Here is a 13,935-nt window from a genome sequence, read left to right on the forward strand (position 1 = left end):
ATAGGTGACCCCGGGCAGCATTGCTTGGAGGATGTTTAGCTTTAAGGATTAATGCACTTTTCACTGAGGCAGATGTGTAATTAGATATTGTAATACTATATTACTAAGATATAGTACAGTTTTAAAGAGTGCTTTGGGAGTTCCCGTTGTGACGCAGTGGTTAACGGGATCCGACTAGAAACCATGAGGTTTCAGGTTCCATCTCTGGCCTTGCTCAGTGGGTTAATGATCCAGTGTTGCCGTGAGCTGTGGTGTGGGTTGCAGACGTGGCTCGGATCCATTGTTGCTGTGGCTCTGGCGTAGGCTGGTGGCTACAGCTCTGATTCAACCCCTAGCCTGTATATGCATATGCATGGGAGCGGCCCAAGAAATGGCAAAAAGACAAAAAAATAAAATAAGTAAAGAGTGCTTTGGATCATTTTTCAGGAACTTTCCTGGAATTTTTGGGAATCAACAGCAGCACTACTTAGACGTCATCAAACGGATGTTAGTTCAATGTATGCAAGATCAGGAACATCCTTCGGTAAATAATTTCAATTCCTTCAGTAGTAACACTTAATGTGACATCTAACTTGTGAATGAAATGTATATATTTGGAGATTGCTGTTATATTAACATAATAAATACTAGTTTTACTGATAAAAATTATCATTGAGTGAAGCATCCACCAAGAATTTCTCACGTTTGGCATTTTTACTCTCTTCCTTTTAGATCAGGACATTATCTGCTAGAGCTACTGCTGCATTTATACTTGCAAACGAGCATAATGTTGCTCTGTTCAAACATTTTGCAGACTTGTTACCTGGATTCTTACAGGTAAGAAAACAGTTTTGAATAGATGATGATGATATCCTTGGTTTTCTGTTACTTAAATTCTCATCAGAGTTCTTGTAATGCATTCATTCATTCAGTAAATATGTGTTGCCTATTATGTGCCAGCTGGAGACCCAGCAGTGAACAAAACATGCACGACTCTGTTCCCATTGATTTACACCTTTGGTCTCTTAGTTTCCCATTTTTTTCTGTAGGGCAGATGTTATAAGCAACTTACTATAGGCTATTTCTAATAGAACATAGGTTATTCTTACATAGGCTATTTCTAATAGAACATAGGTTTTTTTACTATAGGTTGTTTCTAATAGAACATAGGTTATTTCTTACGTAGGCTGTTTCTAGTGGAACATAGGTTATTTCTAATAGAATGACCAAGCACCTATGAAATGTGATGCCCTTTTTACACAAGGAGAGGTGAGGGGTGAGGGATAAGGAATCGTGCCCAAGGCCACAGTGTTGCTAAGTGGCGAAGTCCTGCACGACTCAAGCCCAAATCGGACTGCAGTCTTGCCTGTTAAATACAGGGCTTGTTAATAGTTTGTATTATGAAGTAGTTTATGATTAATTAACATTCCTGGATCATAAGGATAACTTACTTTAAGGACCCTTGCCTCAATCAGAAAGTAAAATAAGCTTGTGTAAATTAGAATGGTTTGTCTCAGCCTAGTGAGACCTCAAGCCCCCCCCCCCCCCCCCCCGCCACTTTTTGCCACACGCTTATCAGTTTCCTTTGCTTCATTCCAGCAAGGAAAGCCACCGTCCTCGATCAAGCCCCCTTTTATAACAAGTATTTTTAACTTTCCGTTAAAATGAAATGCATAGGTACATACACAGGTTTTTGTTTGTTCTTTCCTTCCTTCCTCCCTCTCCTTCCTTCCTCCCCACCCCCCCACCGCGTTCTTTGGAGTTCCCAGGCCAGGGATCAAATCCAAACTGCACTTGGAACCTTTACCATAGCTGTGGCAAGGCCAGATCCTTACCCACCATGCCAGCACTCCAGAGATGCTGCCGATCCCATGGTGCCACAGCAGGACTCCTTTGCACAAGTGTTTAAATGATATCAATGTATGGCCTTAGATGGATACAAAGAAGAAATGGGAAGATGCCTAATAAAATGGCATGTTTTTCCACATATAAATGCTAGGGCTTGACCACAAAAGACATAGTAGACTAGATGATTTCTAAGTAACCTATGCAAGTGCAGTAGCTAAAAATGTGGACTAATACAGGGGTATTGGCAGTTTGAACACTGTGATTTTTGTTACTGTTGGTAATTTGAACTGGCAAGTTCCAGAGATAGTGAAGTTCTAGACAAAAATTTTTGTTTTTTGTTTTGTTTTGTTTTGTTTTGCTTTTTAGGGTTGCACCTGTGGCATGTAGAAGTTCCCAGGCTAGGGATTGAATAGGAACTACAGCTGCCAGCCACAGCTACAGCCACAGCAACCCAGGATCCAAGCCATGAGTGTGACCTACACCGTAGCTTATGGCAACCCCGGATCCTTAACCCACAGAGCGAGGCCAGGGATTGAACTGACATCCTCATGGATACCAGTCGGGTTCGTTACCACCGAGCCACAGTGGGAACTTTTTATGTAAGTGTCTGACATTTGTAATCATGTAAGATGCGTAATAGGAAGGTCAGATGAGTTATATTATAGTTTCACTGATGATGACTTTGACTTAGGTTTAAATCTTTATGTGTTTCTAGTTAACATTAGGCAGAAAGGAAAAATACATAAGGTGATAGGTAGAATGTTTGCATGATGTAGATTGCTAAGTTACTATTGCTTTTTAGGACTACATTTGTGGCATATGGAAGTTCCCAGGCTAGGAGTCGAATCGGAGCTATAGCTTCTGGCCTACACCACAACAACACTAGATCCAATCTGCATCTGCAGCCTACACCATGGCTCACGGCAATGCCGGATCCTTAATCCACTGAGCAAGACCAGGGGTTGAACCCGCGTCCTCATGGATACTAGTCAGACTCATTACTGCCGAGCCACAATGGGAATTTCCTAAGTTATTGTTTTTTTTGTGATTTCTATTTTTTCTATTATAGTTTATTTACAATGTTGTGTCAGTTTTATACTGTACAGCAATGTGACCCAGTCACACACACATATACACATTCTTTTTCTCACATCATCCTCTATCATACTCCATCATACGTCACTAGATAAAGTTCCCAGTGCGATACAGCAGGATGTCATTGCTTATCCATTCCACATGCAGTAGTTTGCATCTGTTAACTAGTCCATGAGTTTCTTTTCTGTGGAAAGGTTTATTTGTGCTATATTTTAGGTTCCAGATATAAGTGATTTCATAGGGCATTTGTCTTTCTCTGACTTACTTTACTTAGTATAAGAGTCTCTAGTTCCATCCATGTTGCTGCAAATGGCATTATTTTCTGAAAAATTATATTATTGTGAACAATTATATTTTAGTGAAAAAAAATACTCATATTTCTGTTGTCTGTCTGCATCTTGATGTTTTGATTAGTGAGGCATCATAGAGTGACTCTTGAACACAGACCTTATTTTTTTATTTCATCTTTTCTAGGCTGTAAATGACTCATGCTACCAGAATGATGATTCAGTCCTAAAATCCCTTGTTGAGATTGCAGACACTGTTCCAAAGTATTTGCGTCCTCATTTGGAAGCTACTTTACAGCTAAGTCTGAAGGTAAATTAAATACATTAGTAAATGTTCTGTTTATTATTTTCAATGAGTAAACTGCTAAATATATACAAATACATCTTCTTTGTAGTTGTGTGGCGACACTAGCCTCAATAATATGCAGCGCCAGCTTGCCCTTGAAGTAATTGTGACCCTGTCTGAGACTGCGGCTGCTATGTTAAGAAAACACACCAGTATTGTTGCACAAACTAGTAAGTCAAAAATCTTTAAACAGTTTGTGTTAAGATGGAGAAATTGTTGGATAGATTTGCTGAGAGTTGTGTAAGTCTACAGATTTATTGATAGAATCAGTGTCTTTTCAAAGTCAGGTGAATCTGAAAAATGCACCTGCACTTGCTTAACTGCATGGACCCAACATGGTGGCCATGCTACAGTACCTCAAAACCTTGTAATAGCAGGTACAACTTGTAATACCTGGAAATAAACCAAAAGATAGGCACAAGACCTCTGGGGAAGTTTTGATGACACACTGAAAGACTAATAGAACCAAATATCAGTACTCCCCATATTAACCTAAAAATTGAGTAAAGTGTCAGCCAAAGTCACAATAGAGTTGGCCGTCATAAGATTGATTCTGAACTTCATGTGGAAGAACATAGGACCTGGAGTAGGCAAAACAATTTTGATGAATAAAAGTACAGATCTTTCCTATCAGCCATGAAGACTGAGAGTTTATAGATGGCGCAGCCGTAGACAGAGAATAGGAAGGGAAAAAAGGGTCCAGGAGCAGATCCACTGACATGGAAACAAAGCAGACTTAAAAAGATAATTCATCAAAGGTTGTTGGTATTGCTGGTTATTTCTATGGGAAAAATACACCCCAACCTCAGATATCCTATGAAGCCTAATTTTGTTGATTATTTTATAAATAAAGCTTAATTAGAAAGTGGTTTAAGATTGAGTCAGAAAACACAGATGCTCAATTTGTAGTAAAACAAATGTTTGACCACCCAAATACATCATAAGTGAAATTAAAAGATACACCATAGACTGGGACAAAATAGTTCAGTGCACAATATCAACAAAGTTTTTCGTATCCAGAAAATAGAGGCTGGAAATGGGAAATTTGCTGAAGAGAAGTCCAAAGTAGCTAATGAATGCTGCTCAGCCTCAGCAAAGAAGATGTGATTAGTTGTTGAATACCAGTTGTCAGAAAGTTTGATGATGTCAGGTGTTGGTGAGGGGTGTGGAGCAGGGAGGACTCGAAAGAACACTTCACACCTTGTGCAGTAAGACAGGCCTCCCTCTGAACTTCCCAGAAGAATCGAGTTTATGCTGACCCTTTGAGCCCAGTTCAGTGGGCTTTGGTGATATTAAAGATACTTTTAACAGTTTCATGCCCTGAACACTTGTCACACTTTGTAATAAGAACAAAATTAGGTACAAGCAAAATGTCCACCAATAGCATAATGGAATGCTGTGAAGTAATTCGGATGAGATCCACGTGTTGAGAAAAAAGCAAGTTGCCAGAGTCTCTATGTGGTCATACAATTTATTATGTAAAAATAAAATCTTGGGATAGCATTATGTGTTACATATAGATGCAGAAGCCTGTAGTTCAAGTGCAAAGACAGTTGGGTAATGAGAAACATTGATTTTATTGTGGTGCTTTTGTTGAGGGAGGAAGAGGGCGCAATAGGATTTGGGAGATTGTAGTATTATCCTTAATGTTACTTCTTTAAAAGAACAAGATCTAACGCCAGCGTGACAAAAAAGTAAAAATTTAAAAAGCTAGGTTTTGGGGACATAGGCAGACAATTTTTTGGTTTTACTCTTAGAGGCAAAGTAAATCTGCATTTTTTATTTCTTTAAAGTTTTGTTAGTCGATGGTGATGTGACAGAATTAAAGAGTCATAGTCTTCCGGTATGAAACAGTTGTGTACTTTAGTTCCTCAGATGTTAGCAATGATGGTTGACCTTGAAGAGGATGAGGACTGGGCAAATGCAGACGAACTAGAAGACGACGATTTTGACAGGTAATCGCACATGTGTGGTGGTTCCTTGACAGAATAGAGCAAGGTCCACTTGTGGTTGCCGAGGGCCAGGAGGAGGGATTGGGATGGATGGGGAGTTTGGGGTCAATAGCACCGGGAACTAGATCTAGTCACTTGTGATGGAACATGATGGAGAATAATGTGAGAAAAAGAACATAAATATATATGTGTGTGTGTGTGTGTATGACCGGGTCACTTTGCTATACAGTACCAATTGACAGAACATTGTAAATCAACTATACCGGAAAAAATAAAAATCATTTAAAAAAAAAAAAAGGCCAGAGCAAGGTCAGGGGCAGTGAGAACTTAAGGTTACACAGCCTATCTCATGCCCACACTATTCTGTAAATCTGGAGTTCAGCTTCTAAGTTTGGAATATGGGATGTTTAAGCTTTGTGTGTTTTTCTGTTTCAAATTTTGTAAATATTTATTTTTAATAAAGTAGCAATCTTTTCTGCCCCATCTTACTCTAAATTTCCTTTAAGAATTTTTTGCATATTTTCTAAAATCTACATAAAGAAGCTTTATTGTGATAAATGCCTTTATATGTGTAGATCTTGACTTAGAATGATTGTTTCAGCAAATTCCCTATATTTTTCCCATATAACGCAGTTGAAGTTTAGGGTAGAGAGGAGGCATTGCTGGTGAGATTTGTACGCCGGGAACACAGTTAACACTGAAAATCGTATTTCAATTGTTTCAACTTAGTAGGTACCCGTGAATACAAATTCTTACGGAAAAGTCCACCAGAGTCTGTATTGACTGTGAAGTAATGATAATGGCCCCGTGCATATATGCACATATGACATGTAGCACTTGAGAGCTACTATTTTAATTGATTGTTTCAGTGGCCGTAAAGGTCTATTTACCATGCTGTAGATGCAGGAATGGAGAGGGTGAATGAGCTGTTTGTCCAGCGTTGTATCACCAGTTGGTAGACCGGGGTTAGTACCATTTCTCTAATTCTGCCCAGGGCATCATACTGCTTTACCTTCTTTTCTTGAAAAGAGCTGAAATTCTTTCCCTGAAAGACTGGTAGTCGGTATAAGCTACTATAACAGATATTAGATATAATTAGAGATAGTCAATGTGTGCAATATGTATTATAGTTTTGAAGGTTACTCCTCTTATTAAAAATGACTAACTTTGGGCCTAAATACTGTTTCGAAGTATATGGAAGTATTCCTTCCCTGGAAAGTACCTCGTGGGGCTGAAGAGCAGATGGGGCTCCGATCAGGTTTCCTTTCCCTGGTTCAGTTACTGTAATGTGCTGTTACCTGGCGTTGAATTTGCTCTGTAAAAGGTACTTAAATTTATGTGGTGTCTGAAGCTGTTATTTCTGGACCACATGAATAGATTTTACCTGTGAGTAAGTAGGGCATAAATATATTTTCAAGATCAGTTTAAATTGAAGAGCCCGTCCTAAAGGTCATAGTTTCAGTTTCTAGTTTGGCCTTCGCAAAACAGTTCAAGATTATGGACACAACAGATCCACTGCTGATCTTGCAGTTCCAGAACAGAATAAAGGTGAAACGGCTTTACACCTAAATTTCATCAGTTTTCAGTGAAAAAACTAGAATTGAGTATGACCTATGCATCATTGTTTGCAGCCCAGTTTTCACCCTGTAAAGATGAGGAAGCTCACAGCAAGAAGAAAATCAGAAACAGGCTCAGCTCCCTTTGCCGTTTTCTATGTTCTGTCCACTGACAAATTTAAAGAATATATTTCCAGGAAATGAGATACACAAGCCTCACCTAGATACTGCCTAGCCCTCTTGAGTCCTGAAAGTGTCAGAAGCTAAGTTTTGTAACCAGTGAGTGTTGTGTGTGGGGAGAGGGAAAAGTCCTGAAAGAACAGATTCAGACATAAGATTTTCAACCATGATGAGGCATGATAAAGATGTCATCCCCTCCCCCTTTCTTTCACGCCGGGGTTTTAACCCACAACTTTATTCATAAGAAAGACTGCTTGCATTACTCTCTTTCAGTCTTGGTTTAATAGCATGTTTAGAACTATGTCTGTGTAGTATGTTTTGCATATGTTGATCGTACTGGTTTTTGTGTGTAGCAATGCGGTTGCTGGTGAGAGTGCGCTGGACAGAATGGCTTGTGGACTCGGTGGAAAGCTTGTCCTGCCGATGATCAAGGAACACATCATGCAGATGCTTCAGAATCGTAAGCCATTATCTCTTTCAAATGCTGCAATAGTGGAGCGCGGCTTTCCAAATCTTAAATCCTTTTTTTGGTCTTTTTTTTTTTTTTTTTTTAATGAGGCCGCACCCAAGGCATTTGGAAGTTCCCAGGCTAGGGGTTGAATCAGAGCTGCAGCTGCTGACCTACACCACAGCTCATAGCAGCCCACTGAGTGAGGCCAAGGATCAAACCCGCATCCTCATGGATACTAGCTGTTCTTTACTACAGAGCCACAACTGGAACTCCCCAAATCTTAAACTCTTTAACAGATGCTTGGACTGTGTCTAAAAGATAATCTTTGCCTTTTTTCTGTGTTTAACTTATTTACATATTTATAAAATTCTGTTTAGTCTTTTTTTTTCCTTTGGCTTCACCCAGAGCATGTGGAAGTTTCCAGGCTAGGGAACAAAACTGCCACAGCAATGAGATCCTTAATCACTGGGCCACCAGGGAACTCCTATTTAGTCATCTTTAGAACCACTCAATCTTATTCTTAAGAATATTCTTTCCTCAATACTGCCTTCTGTAGAATTGGCTTCAATATATAGGAGGAAATTAAAATTTTAAGGAAAATGGACAGATTTACTTCTTAGGCAGAAATATCTAAATCTGAATTTAAATAAGACATCATTACTTGAATGTTTATAAAATATTAGCATGTTTGATTCATATAGTCATCCTTCATCTAATGTCCTTTGTTTTTTTTTCCTTTTTTTTTAAAGGGCCACACCTGTGGCATATGGAAGTTCACCGGCTAGAGGTTGAATCAGAATTATAGCTGCCAGCCTAAGCCACAGCCACAGCAATGGCAGATCCAAGCCATGTCTGTGACCTACATCACAGCTCATGGCAATGTTAGATCCTTAACCCACTGAGCAGAGCCAGGGATCAAACCTGCATCCATGGACACTAGTTGGGTTTGTCTCCGCTGAGCCACAACAGGAACTCATGATGTCCTTTATTTTTAAAAGACATCTAGTATAATTAGAAGAAAAGCCACTTTCACATTTCTTATTTCTTTCACATTTCATATTCCTAACAAATACTCAGTCATTTGTTAGCCTTGTACCTACAAATTATATCAATACCCAGAATTGTTACGTATACTTGATGTTTGTCTTTTTAATTACCAAGTTAATATGCTTGATGTTTTTTAAAAACTTGAATACAGAAATGTATAAACTCAAAGTCCCCTAACTTAGATGCTGAGGTGGCCACTGTTAGCAGTTCCGAGGCTTTTCCCTGACCTCGTTTATGCCGTTGTTTTTCATGTGAACACAGCATACAAACGTCAGGCTTACGTTAAGATTCTCTCTACAATGTCTGGTCACCACATGAGTGGTCCGCTGTTCCCCACTAAGTCATAAGCGTTTTGTTGATAACAAGTGTTGCTGCTACAAACCCTCTTCTGCAGAGATCCTGGCTTCCTCACATGAACATTTGTATTGCATACATCGCAAGAGATAGACTTTTGAGGGCCAAACCCTTGACTTGAGGTCTGAAAGTGGTGAAAGGAAGCAACAGAATACCAGCTTCACATGAAAGTGAATTACCGAGAACTCCAGCCCTTACGGTTTTTGCCTACTTCCTCTTTATCCTATAAGATTCTTATTTATGCTGAAAGGCATGGCCTATATCATTATCCCTTTTGTGATGTGATTTTACATTTGGGTCTTGAGTAATAGTTCCCACCTTCTCTTACACCCTGAATTTTGAGGCTCTTTTCCCCCAAAGGGGTGGAAACAGCATCGTAGGTTCCTCAATCTATAAGAGCTACTAGACAGAATCTAGCTTTTCCTTCCTTAAGGTGAAGAAGGTAAAGCCCAGAGGCATTGAAGGTTACCCAGTGCCAGCTTCCTGTTCTCAGGACTCCTGAACACTCACTGAGGATCCCAGCGTGCTTCTGTTTTTGTGGGTTTCATCCATCTTTGCTGTTTTAGAAATTAAATATTTTTAAATGGCAATAAGACCATAACATGTTAACAGAAGACGACATTCTTCGTGAAGGATGACTTTTTTCCAAAACCAAAAATTAGAACGGGGAGGGCATTTTTATAACTATCTTAGATGTGGCTGAATTTGTATCTGCTCCTGCATTCATTCTTTTGAGATTTCACACATGCTGTAATCCCCAGAATGCTACATTGTCCTCTCAAAATGAGACTGAAAGCAGAGTGTTATTAGAATAATTTTGACCTTGTGGACCTCCTGAATGTATCGCAGGAAACCCCAGGGTTCTTGGGCCCCACTTTGAGAACCAGTGCTGTACAGACTCCCTCCTGCTCCTCATATTCATATGTCTCTTTGTTCCACAAGGGAATGTGTAGCTGCCTAAAGGGCATAGTAGTGCAGTAAATAGAAATCTTTTGAAATGAGAGTCAAGGAAATTATATAGTAGTATAGGATATGAAGACCAGTAAGGTAAACATTGCTCAGCCCATACTTTATTAACCTGAAGGCAAGCAGCTATTACTAATATTGGAATACAAATATTATTAAGGTTCATTCAGAGCCATTTACCATATCATTACAGAAAAAGTCTTTAAAGCCAACATCTTGGAGTTCCTGTCATGGCTCAGTGGGTAACAAATCCGACTAGGAACCATGAGGTTCGATTCCTGGCCTCACTCAGTGGGTTAAGAATCCGGTCTTGCTGTGAGCTGTGATGTAGGTCACAGAAGCAGTTCGGATCCCGAGTTGCTGTGGCTCTGGCGCAGGCTGACAGCTACAGCTCTGATTAGACCCCTAGCCTGGGAACCTCCATATGCCACGGGAGCAGCCCTAGAAAAGGCAAAAAGACACACACACACACACACAGTGCACGCAACACCTTTTCTCCTTGGCTTTTTTTCTTTTTAAAGACGTGACCATGGAGATGATTAAATGTCTGTTCAGTAAACAGCAGTGTGTGACAGGAGATCCATGTATTAATTGCTTATAGTAAGTTTTGAGGGAGAACATCTCCAATTTTAGGTAATTAATATAAATACTGATAAGTTCTTTGCTTCCACATTTGCCTTTTAACTTTCAGAATAGAAGTGCCTGTGTGACATAACCACTATGGCAATGAAGTGATCCAGCCAGACTTTTACTATTTTTCCAATTAATAAATGTGTACAAAAATCTTTATTATTTTTCTCCAAATAAGGAGAAGAACTTTTTGATACTGTGACTCCCTGGATGACATGGTTGTAGTATCTAATTGCTGCTCCTTCCTGTGTAATTCTGTTCCGTAGCTGACTGGAAGTATCGCCATGCAGGATTGATGGCCTTATCCGCCATTGGCGAGGGCTGCCACCAGCAAATGGAAGGGATTCTGAATGAGATAGTCAATTTTGTTTTGCTCTTTCTTCAGGATCCTGTAAGTTCCAGTAGATATTTAATTTGTAATGACTGCCGTAGTTTCACAGGGGATCTATTGTGTTTAGTAATACAAACAACAAACACTTATATTTCAGCACCCCAGAGTGAGGTATGCAGCCTGCAATGCCGTGGGACAGATGGCTACAGATTTTGCACCTGGTTTCCAAAAGAAATTCCACGAGAAGGTAAGTAACACGTCTGCAAACACTCAAATCAAACTTGTAGGAAGTGGGGTGGCATTTCAAAGTGTCTGTGTGTGTGATTTCATTTCACAGGTGATTGCAGCACTGCTGCAGACCATGGAAGACCAAGGCAACCAGCGGGTGCAGGCCCACGCAGCCGCTGCTCTCATTAACTTCACTGAGGACTGTCCCAAGTCGCTACTTATTCCCTATTTAGATAATTTGGTGAAACATCTGCATTCCATCATGGTGCTTAAACTTCAAGAGGTAAGTTTTGAAACCTAATAAGCTCCCTATTTATGGAGATTAATATAGATTAATTGGATGGGTAAAACCTAAAAAAAAGAGGGACTTTGAACACAGCCATAAAGAAGAGAAAGCGAGTTCCTGTTGTGGCTCCAGCGGTTAACAAACCCGACTAGCATCCATGAGGACGTGGGTTCAACCCCTGGCCTCACTCAGTGGGTTAAGGATCCGGCGTTGCCAAGAGCTATGGTGTAGGTCACAGACACGGCTCAGATCCCGAGTTGATGTGGCTGTGGCGTAGGCTGGCAGCTGTAGCTCCAAATTGACCCCTATCCTGGGACCCTCCATATGCCATGGGTGTGGCCCTAAAATACAAAAAGACCAAAAAAAAAGAGAAAGTTAGAAGGAAGACATTCTGTTCTAAGTAGAATAATACAGGCTTGGCCAGAGAATGGACCAATAATAGACTTGGGAAAGGTTTGGCCTAAAGGTTGGGTAAAAGCAGCGTGTGAATTGCCTGGGAAGAAAGGCAGAGTTATTTTGACCTCTGATGTTTGTGGATTTGGAAGAACCATTTTGTTAACTGCTCTAAGACATGGTGGTAACATGATTGTAGGAAGTTAGCATGGCAGCCATGCGAGGCAGGAACAAAAATGGGGAAGCGTTAAGGCCAGACCGTCACATGGTCATTTCCAGGGAGCTTGGGTGGTAATAGTGGAAACTGGAGGGAAGGGTGATGCCTGTTTCTTGAAAACATTAGCTGTTTCTGCCAGTTGGAAAAAAGAGAAGGAAGCAGAATGTGTTGAGCGTTCTTTAACCTGGGTGACGGAAAAGATGTAAAAAGGAATGTATCCTTTTTGCTTTAAATATATGTTGACTCTGAACGGCTGGCCACATAAATAGAAGATGATTTATCATTTATGTAAGAGGCAAGTTCAAAACAAATGAATGAGGTCAGTGTAGCCACGTGAGAAAGAGAGATGCAGGAAAGAGAGGCAAAGATTGAAACCCAGTTTGTTGTCAAATACAATGAAAAAATTCTACTATAAAATGAAATTAACAAAAAGGACATGCAAAACAAAAGCCTTTTTTACTATTTAACAGACAGTTACTATCAAATTGCTATGAAAATTTCTTAACACTCAGGTTTTTTTTACTCATCATGAACTGGTAGCAGTTCATAAACTACACTTTGCCTGGTGCTGGCCCCAAGGAGAGCAGGTGGGAAGATGAGAAACACAGTGTCTCAGAAGACAAAGAACAGGGTGCTCAGTGTCCGATGACAGCAGGCTAAGAACATGAGTGTATCTGGAGACAGAGCTAGACCCAAGTTGAAGGCAGATTAGGTAGGTTAATTGATTAAATCGGGAATAGATGGAGCGGATGTGACTTTCCATAAAGGGCTGAATCTGTATAGCTTTCCCCTCCCTCCCCTTGGGGCCAGTATGTGAGATACTTACAAGACCCAAGGAAGGAGTTGCTAAGAGGGGGTCTGGAGGAGGGTATGTATGTGAGCGAGGGCTGTGCGAAGAGAGGGTAGCCACGGAAGGAAGGACATTCCTTTGAGACCAGAGGCCACAGCAGACCCTGGGCTGCAGAAGAGGAAAGGAATGAGGTAACCTCCTAAAGGTGTATTGGCACTCTCGGAACGAGGAGAAAGCTCTGTCAAGATTGTCTGTGGTTAATGGGGGAATGAAGAGCATCTGGAGTAGTTACTGGGTCAGGTACTCATGTGAAAACACAAGGAATTACAGGATAATGGTGTCAGGTGACAGCACGGGCCCGCTGCAAATGCCCAGTAGGGTTTTCCTCGGAAGTCAGAGAATACCACTGATCTTCAGTGCGGGAGGAGGGACCATCTCCTCTGCCTCAGCAGGCAGGAGAAAGAGAGGGCACCTCTCTGTGGTGTCCTTGGCGGTACCTTTTGGGGAGAGTAAGATTAGAAGATACAGGAATGGGAGTTCCCGTTGTGGCACAGCAAAAACGAACCCCACTAGGAACCCTAAGGACGCAGGTTCAATCCCTGGCCTTGCTCAGTGGGTTAAGGATCCGGCGTTGCCGTGAGCTGTGGTGTAGGTCGCAGATGCAGCTTGGATCCCAAGTTGCTGTGGCTGTGGTGTAGGCAGGCAGCTACATTTCCAATTTGCCCCCTAGCCTGGGAACCTCCATATGCCCCAGGTGCGGCCCTACAAAAAGATACAGGAATGGACCATAAAGTGAATTTTCTCAATGACAGGCGGCACCAGAGATGTAGGAGGTAGCGGGAATAAATGAGTAAGACTAAGGTTGTTAGATAACAAAAATTTTAAGGGGAGTCATTTGTGCTCCAGAAATGGCTGTGCTTTGAGATGAAGCAGAAGTGAGTAAGGAACTCAGTGGTAACAGGAGAGCACATTACCCACAGAGTTCACTGGGGATTCTTA

At 40.9% G+C, this 13,935-nt stretch overlaps 1 protein-coding gene across 1 annotated transcript in view; it reads left to right on the plus strand.

Moving 5' to 3' along the window:
* IPO5 (importin 5) overlaps positions 1-13,935 on the plus strand; it is a 40,077-nt gene that overhangs the window by 11,830 nt on the left and 14,312 nt on the right. The window contains 9 exon segments of the mRNA NM_001244301.1: positions 427-523; positions 712-816; positions 3,397-3,519; positions 3,605-3,725; positions 5,423-5,510; positions 7,597-7,703; positions 10,958-11,082; positions 11,180-11,269; positions 11,360-11,533. Of these exon segments, the coding sequence (NP_001231230.1) occupies positions 427-523; positions 712-816; positions 3,397-3,519; positions 3,605-3,725; positions 5,423-5,510; positions 7,597-7,703; positions 10,958-11,082; positions 11,180-11,269; positions 11,360-11,533 (1,030 nt within the window).

This window comes from Sus scrofa, chromosome 11 (assembly GCF_000003025.6).
Source record: "Sus scrofa isolate TJ Tabasco breed Duroc chromosome 11, Sscrofa11.1, whole genome shotgun sequence".
Taxonomy (NCBI): domain Eukaryota; kingdom Metazoa; phylum Chordata; class Mammalia; order Artiodactyla; family Suidae; genus Sus; species Sus scrofa.